Source organism: Micrasema longulum, unplaced genomic scaffold (assembly GCF_059751315.1).
Source record: "Micrasema longulum isolate JH-2025_06_02 unplaced genomic scaffold, ASM5975131v1 h1tg000141l, whole genome shotgun sequence".
In the NCBI taxonomy this organism is placed as follows: domain Eukaryota; kingdom Metazoa; phylum Arthropoda; class Insecta; order Trichoptera; family Brachycentridae; genus Micrasema; species Micrasema longulum.
Genome location: NW_028277347.1, coordinates 405548 through 419783, shown reverse-complemented (window position 1 = coordinate 419783; position 14236 = coordinate 405548). Strand labels below are relative to the sequence as shown.

The window sequence follows — 14236 nt, the reverse complement described above, 5'->3', positions numbered from 1 at the left end:
TTTTATTGCCTTGCTTGAAATTGACGAATCGAATTGACTAATCTTCACATTCTCGACATTGGGACATAAAAACAAAAGTTGCTCTTACAAGATTTGATAATTCGCAGATTTTGACTTCTGGTGACACAGTTGGGAACATGTAAAGAAATGAATTGCATCAGAGATGGGACATCACTTATAGCATTAAACATTTTTAAAACGCATGTAAGGTCCATCTCTGTTCTACGTTTCTTCAATTAAGACAGATTGAGAGATTGCTTTATTTCAAAATAGGAATAATGGCTGGCTGCTTTCTGCTTAACTATGTTCAATTTATAAGGTTAAGAAAGGGTCGCTAAGATGATTTGGTCATGTAGAACAAATAAATGTAGAAAAAATGGTACAACGGATATATATGGCGAAGGTAACGTAGAACGAAGACGTTGCATAATCAGATAAACCAAAATGTTAGGTCTAATCATGTTAAAAGTGGACAGAACCAAGGAATATGTGTGACAAAATGTACAAATGTGGAGGAATCTAGGAATTTATGTCAGGATAGTCGTGCGTGGCAGTCCATCCTCTCTGCCTACCCCTGCGGAGAAATACCGTGATGGTAGTAGTAGTAGTAGTAATAAATATTACTCCAAACTAGTAGTGTAGATATAAGCCAGGGGTGCTATTCTAAACCACTCTCGCGGCACGAGAAAACAATTTTTCTCGTGTATTTTGCATGTAAATACACGAGATAATACGGCCGCGAGAGCGTTTGAAATACCAGCCTAGGTCTCTTAAGTGAATAGAATGAATTTGCCAGAATATGTGAGTATGTAGATGATTGTCGATATGTTATTGTTACGCACAACATATATGTTAAATAATTGTATATATTTTTATGTTTATGAACTTTTTGTTCAATATTGTGTATGGAAGAACCTACAATGTGTGCAAAAGATCCTGTGTGTAAAGGCTGTATACAATATGAACGCGTTGCATTGTCTATTATCCTTAGTCACGATAGAAGAATTGAATACATCCTTATTTTATTATTCATCCTGAACAGTGTCTGCCGCCATATTAAAATGATAATGACTCTTACAGCCCATTCTATGTTCCTCTTACAAGCCTTTCTCAAGTCCCGTCTCACTATAAATCAGTACACACGTTAAAATTGATTGTTTTAAAATGAACACACAGAATTGAAATCATGATGCCATTCTGAGGAATGGTAAAGCTTAAATGTATGGCTAGAGAATAACATTCAAAGTCAAAAGGTAAAAGGTGTGATCAGGTACATTTTAAAAATAAATTCGGTCATGTCAATAGTCTACATATACGCGGTGTTTCGGGGCCAGACCGCGAAACTTCAGAGTAACATTCCTAATGGTAATCTTACCTACTACTACTACCATGGCCAGACCGCGAAACTTTAGAGTAACATTTTGAATGGTAAACTCAACTACTACTACTACTACCATCACGCCGTTTCCCCGTCGGGGTAGGCCGAGTGGCTGGATCGCCACACACGTCTATCTTGACATACATTTCTAGCTTCTTTGACATTCGTGCATCTTGTCATATATGCCCTTCGATTGTGTCGACTCTATCTGATTTTGGTTTATTTGGTCATGCCAAGTCTTTCTTGGTCGTCCTAGTTCTACGTTACCATTCTTTCTCACCATATTTATTTTATTTATTAAAAGAAAACAACAGCCATTACAACAAAAAAATATATTTACAAATTAACCAAAATTATAGGCCAATTATAGTTTTCTATACATTACTAAATACGATGTCAAAAAAAGAAGAAAAAAAGCGTACCTTAAAATAGCCACTCCGCATCAATCCACACGTTAAGAATAAATAAAATATTACAATAATAATGAAATAATAATAAAAAAATAAAAAATGTTTACTCGGACTTAAAAATCCTTTCGCCGGCGGATCCATACGGAGTAACCCCAGATCAGCCCTCCCTCCTTTCTTCTTTCAAACAAAATAAAACAATTACAATATTCAAGTATATAAAAAAAATTTAGGTGGGTACAGTTAGATTAACTTATAATTATTAATTTTAATTAGGGTTCTAGCATTTTTTTTTAATTTATTTAAAATGAAAATTTCTCGATTTCACCAAAAAACGTGTTATGATTATTTTGAATTTTGGGAAAAGATGCATTCTTATTATTATTTGTACTTGAAATACCAACATTAAACAATTGTTGCAGCCGAGTGGTACGTTGAGGGATACGAATTTTTATTTTCACAAGCAGTTGATGACAATCTAAGTTGTTGCATATTTTGTAAAGTAAAACGGTATATGTATATATTCTTTTGTTAGCCATTTGTTCCACATAACCAAACAATATCAGCGACCCTTTCCACTGAATATCGATTATACAAGTCTCAGATTTGCACTCTGCTCTCAACCCTGTTATACATTGATTTCACACATATTCGTCTAAAAGACCGCATTTCAATCGCGTTCACTCTGCTTTCATCCTTGCTCTGCCGATTCTATGTTTCACTTTCATACATGAGTGTTTGGACTAAAACTCATTTGTTTACTGCCAGTAACTTAAGTCTAAAAACAACCCGAATACTTTTTTTTCAAAAAACTCTTTTCAATAAAATATGTATACTTGAAAGTATAGACAACCCTGAATGTCTCGGACTAGCATACCTTCCACAAACCCTTACCCCTCCCCTACCCAGCCGCTTCCCGTGTCTGCGTCCGGTGCGTATCGCTTTATTGGTCCAATACATTTTTCATGTGATTTTTTTCCAATTTATGTCTGCAGTGCCCTGTGCACCATAAGCTGCAGAAAGGGAATGATAAAGTTTTTTTGGTTTATTTTACTTATTTATTTTGAAACCAACACAGTCATAGTTATAAATAATACATAAAGAATAACAACAAATAACAAGACCAATTACGAGATTCATATGGGAACAAAATAAAAAACGTACAGTTCCCCAAGGATGAAAGGAAGTGGGATAGGAAAAAGGGGAAGGAAGAGAAGAAGTATATAAATGTACACATACAACATACATACATATACATACACACACACATCCGAATATATATAATTTGATTGATAAATGTATTTTTTTGTATAATTTCTTAAAAATATGTATGTATTTCAAGTAATTTATAATGTACGAGTACGAGTATATTAATCTATCATACTCGATTTTTTAATATTTTTATTTTTAAGCACTCTTTATACCACATATATGTAAATGGCAGAAATGCCGTATATAAATAAAATTACATACATACATATACATACATGCATATATGTGTACACATTCATACACACCTGAACATATACGCATACAATAATGCACATACATACGCGTACATATATATAATTAATAATAAAATAATCAAAACTAATAAGTAAAAAGATAAACAAATAGTAAGTAAATAAAAATGTTACTCTAAGTAACTTAAGATGATTGTTGTATTTTAAAAACGTGTTCTTATCAGTGCAGCTCTGTAACTAGAAAGAGCTTCATAATTGCGCCGCTAGGTGTAGTTTGACGTTTAGAAAAAATAATACTAATTGTTTTAAGCTTTGTTAATCACTCATGAACACATATTTGCCAATAAAAAGTTACACAATTATTTTTTCAATGTTTATCTGGAAGGTTTTTACACGCTTTCGTGACAAAAGCAGGGCATGTCTCCTCGTATGTGTATTAATTTGTCAATATTCGCGTAGTTTACTTATTAATTTGTTTATGATACATGCTAATTTAAAAATTGCTACTATTTTCCGTAATAAAAGGTTTAATTTACCACTTCACATTCTCTTTCATTCTATCCTCCGTCTATGCGCTTCGCAGAACATTTATCTGTCAACATTTTTTTCAAACCGTAAGTGTTCCATTTTTTACATTCAACTTTGAAAAGGAAACGCTTTTATGGCGGGACAAAACACAATGGATCATTATCAAATGTCAAAATAGACGTGTTTATACCACAATAAATGTTTTTGTGTTCTTTGTTTGCATTTAATAGCGTTCAAGCGTTTTTTAATGCAATTCGTTTTTTCGAATACATTTCAATACCAATTATTTTAGGCGAGTCAAAAGAAACGATGAAATGAATTCATCGATTTTTAAAAGCCGGTATGGTAATCTAATTATTGAACTTTTATATATTTAACATATCTGTTAGTCCTATCGGCATTGTCGGCTTCGTGGTGTAATACCAAGCAAGAGGTCTCGGGTTCGATTCTCGACATAGTTGATATGAAATATGTATTCAAAAAGGTGTTTTTACAAGAATATTTCTTAGTCCCTGGACTGGTACCTGAAGCGTAAGACTGATCATCTTATCTTCATGTAACAAAAATTATCAAGATACACTGCAATTGGTGTACCAATGCAGTGCCCTATGCACCATTAGGCGTGGAAAGAGAATGATGATGATGCTAACATCCTAAAGTCCTATTCAAAATCCTGAATTCACTATTTGATACGCCTGAACCACTGAGCTCTAAAAAATTTAATATCCCAACAAGAAAACCAAAGACATGACTGAGTTTTTCGTTCTGAAAACCGTAGAATTAATTATTATGGTCTCCGCCATGCCTAAAATCAGGAATCTCAGCCCTTCGGGAAATTGGATACAATAAATGTTTTCTTGCACGCGGTAAAAATTTTATCTTACTGATCGAAAATAAGCGGAAGAGAATCTCTGTCGTTACACGCGGGGTGATTTCAGAAATACAAAACTTTAAAAAATCATAGCGCTATTAACACGATATATAAACATTTTAAAAGATATTTTAGTTTAGTTTAATAGTCTACTAACAGTCTAATAACTGTCTTATGTATGCTGATGATGCCGTGCTTCTTGCTAGCAGTAAAGAAGGCCTGCAATTCTTGGTAACAAAAGTCTACGATGTATGCAAGAAAAGCGATTTCATTTGAATGTTGATAAATCGAAAGAGATGGTTTTTGAATGGGATGAAAATATAACTAAAGTGAGATCAGTGTGAACGGTGATATTCTGAATCAGGTAGAAGAGTTTGTGTATCTGGGAAGTATGTTCACTAGAGATGTAAAGACGGAGAAAGATATTGAAAGGAGGGTGAGTGCCGGGAACAGGGTGAACGGTGCACCTACTTTGGCAAACAAGTGTTAATCGCATAAGGCTAAACTAGCAGTTCACAATGGAGTTTTAGTGCCAACTCTAATGTATGGGAGCGAAGTATAGAATTGGAGAAATGATAATAAAAGTAGGTTATATGTTGTCGAAATGCGATCCCTCAGGCGAACGTGTGGTAAAACGATGCATGATAGGTGCACAAATGTCGAGATCCGTGAACTGTGAAAGGCTGAGACATGCACTATCGACAGAATCAAGAAAGGGGTGCTGCATTGGTTTGGACATGTAGAGCGAATGGACAACGAAAGAACGGCTAAAAGGATCTACGACGCGAGTGTTGATGGATGCAGAAAACGAGGAAGACCGCGAAAGACTTGGCAAGATCAAGTCCATCATATACTTGAATCTTCAAGTATTTGATGGACTTGATCTTGACTTGTCCATCTGGACATGTCAAGAATAATCGGCGTGCGTGCATGAGAAGATGTATGAATGTAGAGGAAGCGAGGTCTGCATGCAAAATTGGAGTGATATGGGGTTCTATCCTCTCTGCCTACCCCTACGGGGAAACGGCGTGATCGTTTGTTTAAAAAATTACTGAACTTTTTCATTTGTAGGTCTGCCAACAAATATCCTAGTCTTGATTTCTTTGATAACAAGTTGTCTTCTTTCATGGCATCACTCTAACTACATTTGTCCCTCTTTCGTTCTCACCTAATCAAATTTAGTTACCTCTCTTCCTTAATGTTATTTCAATGGTTTATTCGTTTTCTTGTACTTATTACTATTTGATATGATGTGTATGTTTTTCTATCATGTAGGTAATGTATATCGTCCTTGCAAATGCCCACTATATGTCTAGTATAACTATGTTTCGAACACATTGCTTCGCCCGCTTCTAAACTGTTTTTAACAAACAAATTAGTGAGATTAATGATTGCAGCGCCACGCAACCGCAGACTTAGACAAAGCTGTCGCCGGCACCGGAAGACTCATTATTTGTCCAATTTAACAACATAATACATTTTAATTTATTGATCAAGGCGTTCCTTGCCCGGCACGCCTGCACGCCATTGGCCCACTTCCGACCAATCGCAGGATGGCGTGACCAAAAAAAATGGAATCGCAGATGGTAGATGGTCGATGGCTGATCCATGGCGGCCCGTAATTAAGGAGGGTTAAGTAAACTGAACAATAACATGTAATTTTATCAACATAGGTACATGAATATTTCACGCAACCATTTTCCATCGTAAGTACTATCAAAATGCCGCTATTGTTTCGAGGATTTTCAAAATAATCGTTCGTTGTTTGGCACGCGGTTTGAGTTTTAAATCGACTCTTTTTTGGTGTCCAATTTTATCGTCATTGTCATGCCACATTTGAGTTACGAACATATCGATAGCCATAAGTTTTTTTTTTTTTAATTATATATTCAAAATAATGTACAAAAGAAAACAAACTCTAAATCGCGCCAAAATAATAATAAATAAAAGTTTATCAGCGCGTTTCTAGTACTATTTTTTTTTGTAATAGTTAATTATCACAAAATATCAAATTAACACAAAAACAAACAAAAAAAGCTACTGTAAAAATAAAACAACACAAATATGTTTGGACTGGATAAACACAACTTTACACTTTGAAGTTTTGATTCTTGATAAGGAAATCCTTTAATCGTTTGCTTCTTTGCTGGTAGAGTTATATTTACCTCAGCACAAAGCTTATGAAATAGCTTCGGTACAGTATATTCTGTTGTCCTGCTTTCATAGAAGTTTTGTGCTCCGATATTTTTTCAGAAATATTTGCGTTCTTATGATTAACCCAAATATTTAATTTTGAGGGCCATTTTCAACGAGTTGTAAATAACTCACTATTAGAAAATGGAATCAAGTTGGGGAGAGTGGGATTCGAACCACAGACCTTTGGTCCGTGAGTCCGAGACACTAGCCACAGGACCGCAACCCGATTTACTGACTACACAATTTAGATTTCGTTTTTCTTTAAACCCTATATCGATTAATTTATGTTCAATCGTCAATCGGTAGCCCTGTTTTGTCGTGAAAGAAACACAAAGAAACAGATAAACACACTTTCGCATTTATAATGTACGTATAATGCACATTGTACATTACAAAATATTACATCTTAATACATACATAATTTTTAAAAAATGTTGACAGATTATGTTTGTTTACAATGATGTTCAAATGTTTGGAAACCCTCCCTTCTTTCCAAGAAAACCTGTAACCGGCGGTAATTAATGATCAAAATACTATTTTTAAGGAGATTATATTATGCTACAAGAATATTAGTTTCCGTATTCTCAAACTTAATTACCCTATTTAGTCCATAACTACTCGAGTCTCTAACTAAATATTACCCAAACAACCCTATTGACAGCAATTATACAATTAGTACTAATTAAGTCATAATTATTCTTCATTTTAACACTTTACAACATTTTTTGTTTTTTTTTGAGTAGATAAATAAACAGGCTTTCTGATGATTTATATGTTGCTGACAAATAGTTAAATTAGCCACTCAATTGGACGGTTAGGCTGTTTGTTAAATGCCGGTGTTTTGTATGGCTAAGCCGTTCATTGAATGAATTAAGATAGCTCAACGTTCAACGTCTTCGCTGGTTGAAAGCTATCTGTTTGGTACCGGCTGAACAAAAAGCCACCGCGTGAGGCTAGGTAAGGTAAGGTTAGGACTAAGTTAAGTAAAATAACTGTTTTTTTTATTATTATTACACTTGACACAACCTTACCTCTTCACGTAAAAAAAATAAATTTAAAAAATAAAACAATGAGGAACTTTAGCCCTACGGGAAATTGTATACAAAAGATGTGTACTTACGCGCGGTAAAATTTAGAGCATTAAATTATGCGTCAATGCTTCTTGAAAACGTACAATAAAAATATTTTTATAAAAACGAACTACTTTGAATCACGTCACTAGCTCATATGAATCAACCAATGATAAGAGAGTTGAGAAAGATTTCCGGTTTACCGTCAACGGACCAATCGGCAAAACTGACCGAGAAAAAGTGGAAGAGAACTTGAGACGTCACACGTGGAGAATTTCAGAAAATCGAAACTTTAAAAATTACGTTAAAAATAAAAAACAAAAAATTTGTGAAATTTAACAGTCTATCAACAGTTAAAATAAATGTAAGAAACCCCTGAAATTCCTCATTATTATTGTTGTATTTTAAAAAAAGGCAAAGCGACTTCTTTCTTTTTCGTTAAACGTTGCTTTGCGTTGTAATCCTATTGAGTGGCTTATTTGACTATTTGTCATCGTCATGTACATTACCTGTTTAAACTATTGTTATATATTAAAAATAAATAGGTAGTCTTGAAAAGCAGGGGTTTCCAGACATTTGAACATCACTGTAGTACATTTTTTCCACATGTTTGCGATCGATTAATCTTCGCTGTCTATCGTCAGGGTTAAGCACCATTTTATAGAAACGCGAAAACAAAATGCGGTTTTATCGCGTGTAGAGAGTAGAGACCACATCGAGAGTTTTATCGATACTTTAGTGCCTACTTGGTTATTCTACGAAAATGTCATCTAATGAATAGATTCTATTAAAATTGCGCTCTCTCGGTGTCCGGATGGAATAAACATACAGTTCTATGTGCGGTACGGAACTAGAATCCGTTATGAGGCCACCTCAAAGTGTAGTGGTTAGCGCATTTGATTCCTTGCAAGGTTGTCACGAAATAGTCGTTTAAAATGTGAAATTTATTATATATATATTTGGACCCCTGTATTTAGTAGTCTTATGTGTCATGTACAAGGCTAAGATACTCGGAAAAAATCGTTTTTGTTTGTCTTGGAAATGGGATGTTCGATCACTGATTTTGGTTTATTACCTTTATGAGTCCAATCACCATTGTTGCAAAGTTCAAAACAATGGCGCGTGATAACTACTTTTAACTACAGCGTGGATATCTGTTAAGGATATTTCATCTTTCCTGCCCTCTGCTTCAAGATTATGGCGTTGATAACTGAAAAATGGGCACTGAAATAACAGATGCTCGATACTCTGTGAAGAAATATCATCGCATGGACAATAGTCATCATTCCTCAATTTAAACCTACATAGATAACTTCTCATAGCTCCGTGTCCGTTAAAAATTTGGGTCGTTTCGAAAGTACTTTGGTGATGACGACGGAGGTTTGCTGCATCAGCCAGCGTTAAGAAAAACATTTTAGTGATTTTTTATGTGAAATTTATTGCTACAGAGAGGAAAAACTATTTTTAGTTGAAGTCTATATATTTACAGGACTTTTGGCCTGTCGTTGGCTGGTTTGAGAGGCCACGTTACACACTGTATAACATTCACCATTCTACCTATGCTTAAACATTTTATAAAAATCAAATCTTTCAATACTTGATTTTTGTGAAGTATCCACGGTATTCGCATACCTATGTGGGCACGTTTCCTTATTTAAACTTATTAGTGTTTCTTTTAATCTGTTTTATGTTATTCTTAGATTTAATTTCATTTGTATACTTATGTTAGACTGCTGCACTTGAATTTATTGCTAATAAATGTAAAAGCCTACAGTAAAGGCGTATAAATAAATAAAACGATCTGAAACCTTTATCTGGGTAAGATTCTTCTGACTGGATTATTTTACCTACTAGGCCATGTATGATAGCTCTTTTATTTTATACCAGTATTTTATATAATATTTCTCTCTGTTACAATAAATTTCAAGTAATTAGTGTAAATCCTGCCTTATCTACAAACAATTTGACATACTTTTAATACTGTTTGTTGAAAATATTAAAGCAATAATCTTCTTCGCTTTAGTATTATTACGTAGTATAAACAGTAGTTTTACGTAGTAAAATAAATAAATGGGTATTAAAAGATAGTTTTAAAAAACTGTCTCTGTATAAATAATTTCTGTTTATTAAGTCTTCTTTGTTTTTTCTCACATGTAAATATATTTTTTTTAAAGTTTATATTTTTTTTATTAATAATAAAACATGTAATACAAAAAGTACATATTTTACTCTCAGAAGTTATAAAAAAAACTCATTAGGGACCGTACATAAGAAAAAACATTTTTTTGTAAATACATAATATTATACAAATTAATACATCCGAAATAGAAAGAAAATATTATTGTAAAAGAAACATAAAACACCTTCTATATAAATTACATCAATAATTATCACTTTCAAAAAGGTTTAAGAATTTTTTTTTAATTGCGACACTTCTGGATTTTTTATTCAATTTTTCGTGTCTTCGCTCATGGGGCAGTTGATTATATTCGGAATGACCAATATTTTCCAAGGATCTACTGCCGAACTTTGTTGAGCGAAACTTAGACACATGAAGATTCCCTGAATAACGCGTATTGTAATTTTGAATTTTATGACCAAATGTGTATTTTAAATTTGAGTGAGCAGAAAAGTTTATGATATTTAAAATAGTGTTGGTTATGTCATGCAGTGGCATTACCTTGAAAGGATATTGGATATTGTTAAGTGTCCTCGGCACGGGTAACCCCAGTGAGGTCACATTATTTTTATTATTAATTATAGTTTATAATGGAAAAAAATATGAATAAATAAACATAATAATTTAACATGTACGATTTTAATGTAGAAACTTCGCTGGTCTGTCTTTAAATCTTATCTTTATCATGTAATTGAATAATTGTTGACTGCGTTTCTGTAAAATAAATAAATTAATAAATCAATCAACTTTTATCGTAATTTCCTTGGTTTTTATTGGATATAAGTACATGAATATAGATATTTATCTACTATTAAACTTTATTCCTAATATAATAATAAAAATACTTTATAGTTTTATTCCACTTTTATTTTTTTATAATTTTTTTACCAGTGACCGGGTTTCGTCACATCGTCAGACTGGTGGGATATTTTATACCAGTTTTTATTATATACATTCAAACAAAACTTATATTCTTATAATTGTTATTACCTTATACTTAAATGATTTTAATTTAAATTCTTTTATTTAACTTATTATATAAAATCATGATTTACAACCCCTTGCACTTGTATATAACATAGAAATTTGTTTAGTCTCCCACCAGTCTGACGATGTCGGTCACGACGAAACCCGGTCACTGGTAATAATATTATATAAATAAAAGTGGAATAAAACTATAAGGTATTTTTATTATTATAATTAAAATGCAGTTCCACCAAGAAATGTCAGTAGAAAAACTCAATATATTAATTCCTATTTTCTCCTTATTTTAGGCATAAGCGGAAGGTGGCGAACCTTTTCCCTTGCAAGAGCGCTGCAAGGGTTCCACCTCCAGCACCAGCAGCTCTTTATGAAGACCTTGCAGAACTCTCCCATAGGCCACCAGATTCACAATTAGAGGTATTTACATTTTTACCTTGAATACTCCGCAACATACCTTTATCCTCCAATCCATTATTAATATTTAATTGATTTTGTGTTTTAATGTAAACACTTATTTTTTATTTTTTGATATCTATCGTACTCTTCTAGTAGCCTTTATTTAAATTTGGAGTGTTTTTCGTAACCTATTGTAAAATGCAAAGAAAAAATTATGGTAAAATTTTTTTTTTTTTTTTTAAGCATTAACTTTGGGGCAAACATTTTATCGAATTTTAACTGACTTTTCTATGCCTACCGGTTTAGAGACTTACCCGTCTCTTCGTCAGGACTCTTATTACACTAAAATGCATATTCTATATACCTTCAATAGTCAACTATAGAGTAGTAGTTACACTAAATTTCAAAACCTACATGCTGATATGACACATGCTGTAAGTAACTAACACTAAACTGCACTGTTCTTTGTTATGTTTAATATTGTTGGAGAAATAATTGGTAAAAGGGGCGGAAAAGCATGAATTTATTAAAAGGTTTTTTTTATTATTAATTAGATTTTGATTATTTTTTAAAGCCAATAATGCGAAATATTTCCATGTTATTTGCTTTTAATCTTGGTTAAATCCAATTATTACTAACATGTAATTCGTTTCCTACTTAATATTTACCACCCGAGAACTTCTTGCTTGCTTCTTGTACAAAATGTTATTTATAAAGACTATGATCTAAAAAATGATCCATTAATAAATCACGAATTTGTGATAAGTCATAGGTATAGCAATTAACTTATAAGAATAATAATGGTCGTTTTTTTTTCCTTCGTTTATTTATTCAATTTTTTACGTTGGTGGCGTAAACCACATTAAATATTCATTCCCATCCTTCTCCTCTTACTGCATAGTATATTTCAATATTTCTTTATTTTCTTAGCAAATCTTATTGCCTTTTTCTAGAACTTCGTTACATTTGCTTTACTTCGAGATAACTATCATTCTTCTCCTCTTGATGCGTAGTATATTTCAATATTTCTTTTTCTTAGCAAATCTTATTGCCTTTTTCTAGAACTTCGTTACATTTGCTTTACTTCGAGATAACTATCATTCTTCTCCTCTTGATGCGTAGTATATTTCAATATTTCTTTTTCTTAGCAAATCTTATTGACTTTTTCTAGAACTTTGTTACATTTGCTTTACTTCTAGATAACTCTCGTTCTTCTCCTCTTGCTGCGTAGTATATTTCAATATTTATTTTTCTTCTCAGCAAATTTTATTGCCTTTTTCTAAAAATTCATCAATGTATTTCGTCGATTGTTTCAGATGTTGGACGTCAAACTCGGGACCCATTTTCCTAGTGGATATCCAGTGTCCCGCAGCCCCCCCGTGTTCCTCCGCTCGTCTCCGGGCCCCGAGCCCTACAGGCCGAGAGAGCACGAGCCGGTGTACGAGGAGCTGCACAGACGCCACGGAGACTCCAACGACAGTGACGGAGACTTCGCCGGAGACGAGCTCAGTCTGGCGGGGGAACTGCCACCGGCGCCCTGTATCTCCACAATACACAGAGAAGCGTCGAGGAGACCGCGAGGAAGGCCTCCCACATCCCTCCCCCATCAGAGAAAGGTCCAGCAGCGCCCCCACAACGCGAGAGCCGCGGAATTTCACGAAGGGCTGTTGTTAGACGCTCTTCTGAGGCTGTACCCTACCGTGGGCACGGTCGGGGCTCCGAGGGTTCCCGCCTGGGATAACTGCGCCCCTCATAGAAGGCTCCCGTGCGAACCCTGCGCTCCAACAGCCTGCAGCAGAGACTCCTTAGGATCTGATTCCGGGTACAGCAACACCACCGGTGGCACTCGGGCGAGCTCGAGAGCGCGACGCGACATGAACTTTTCTTAATTTGTGAAATGAAAATTTCTAGTGATAACGGATACTACCGACTTAGGGTGAATACACTACAATCATTGAACTTTTTGAAGATACGAATCATCTTGTGATAGTTTCACAAATGTACAATATCTAAGAATGACCACAACGACATTTTTGTGAAACCACTTTTGCTGATCGATAAAATATTACAGTGCCATAGTGTAAATAGGGTAATCGTTTAAGCCGACGATTTTTTCCTTGCCTTTGATTTGGATGACAACATAGAAATCTGTACGTTTGTTATTGATTCAATCGCAGATTCAGCCAAACTAAAGTGCTGATTGGATGATGGGCGATTGGACGATTTTGCACATAATTTGAATGCAGTATTGGGAATAGACTTTCTATGCAAATAATACTGATGAAATCAGTCAATAAGTTATTCCATTAACCTGCTTTGATTTTTGAACATATTTCATTCTTGAATCAATATAAGGTACCTTATCCCATTCTTGAATCAATATAAGATACCTTATCCCATTCTTGAATCAATATACGATACCTTATTACATTCTTGAATCAATATAAGATACTGCCGTGTTATGTTCAAAGTATAAAGTTGAAAAATCTAATTTGGTTCGAAAAACGAATAATTTTAATGAAAATAAACGAGCACATCATTTCGCCGATTGTCATTTGTTTATAAAATGGCGTTTTCATAACACGTGACTACTAGTGCAGTCAAATTAACCCTTAGTTCTTGTATGTACATATGACCTGTGCGCAGCGTCGTAGCTAGGGGCTGGCTAGACGGCCGGCTGCCAGGGGCGCAGCCCTCAAGGGGCCGCACTTTGCAGGCCCACAGCCTTTTTTTCTCTTTCTCTCGCTAGAAGGGGGCGCAAAAT

At 34.2% G+C, this 14236-nt stretch overlaps 1 protein-coding gene across 3 annotated transcripts in view; it reads left to right on the top strand.

Annotated features, from left to right (window-relative positions):
• The window catches only part of pxb (putative Hedgehog signaling attenuator pxb), a 630755-nt gene extending 616797 nt beyond the window's left edge, over positions 1-13958 (top strand). For all 3 annotated transcript variants that reach the window (XM_088242536.1, XM_088242535.1, XM_088242538.1), the window contains 2 exons: positions 11367-11493; positions 12789-13958. In XM_088242536.1, coding sequence (XP_088098662.1) covers positions 11367-11493; positions 12789-13361 — 700 coding nt within the window. In that variant the 3' untranslated portion in view covers positions 13362-13958. The remainder of the gene's footprint in view (positions 1-11366; positions 11494-12788) is intronic.
• The last annotated feature ends 278 nt before the right edge of the window (positions 13959-14236 follow it).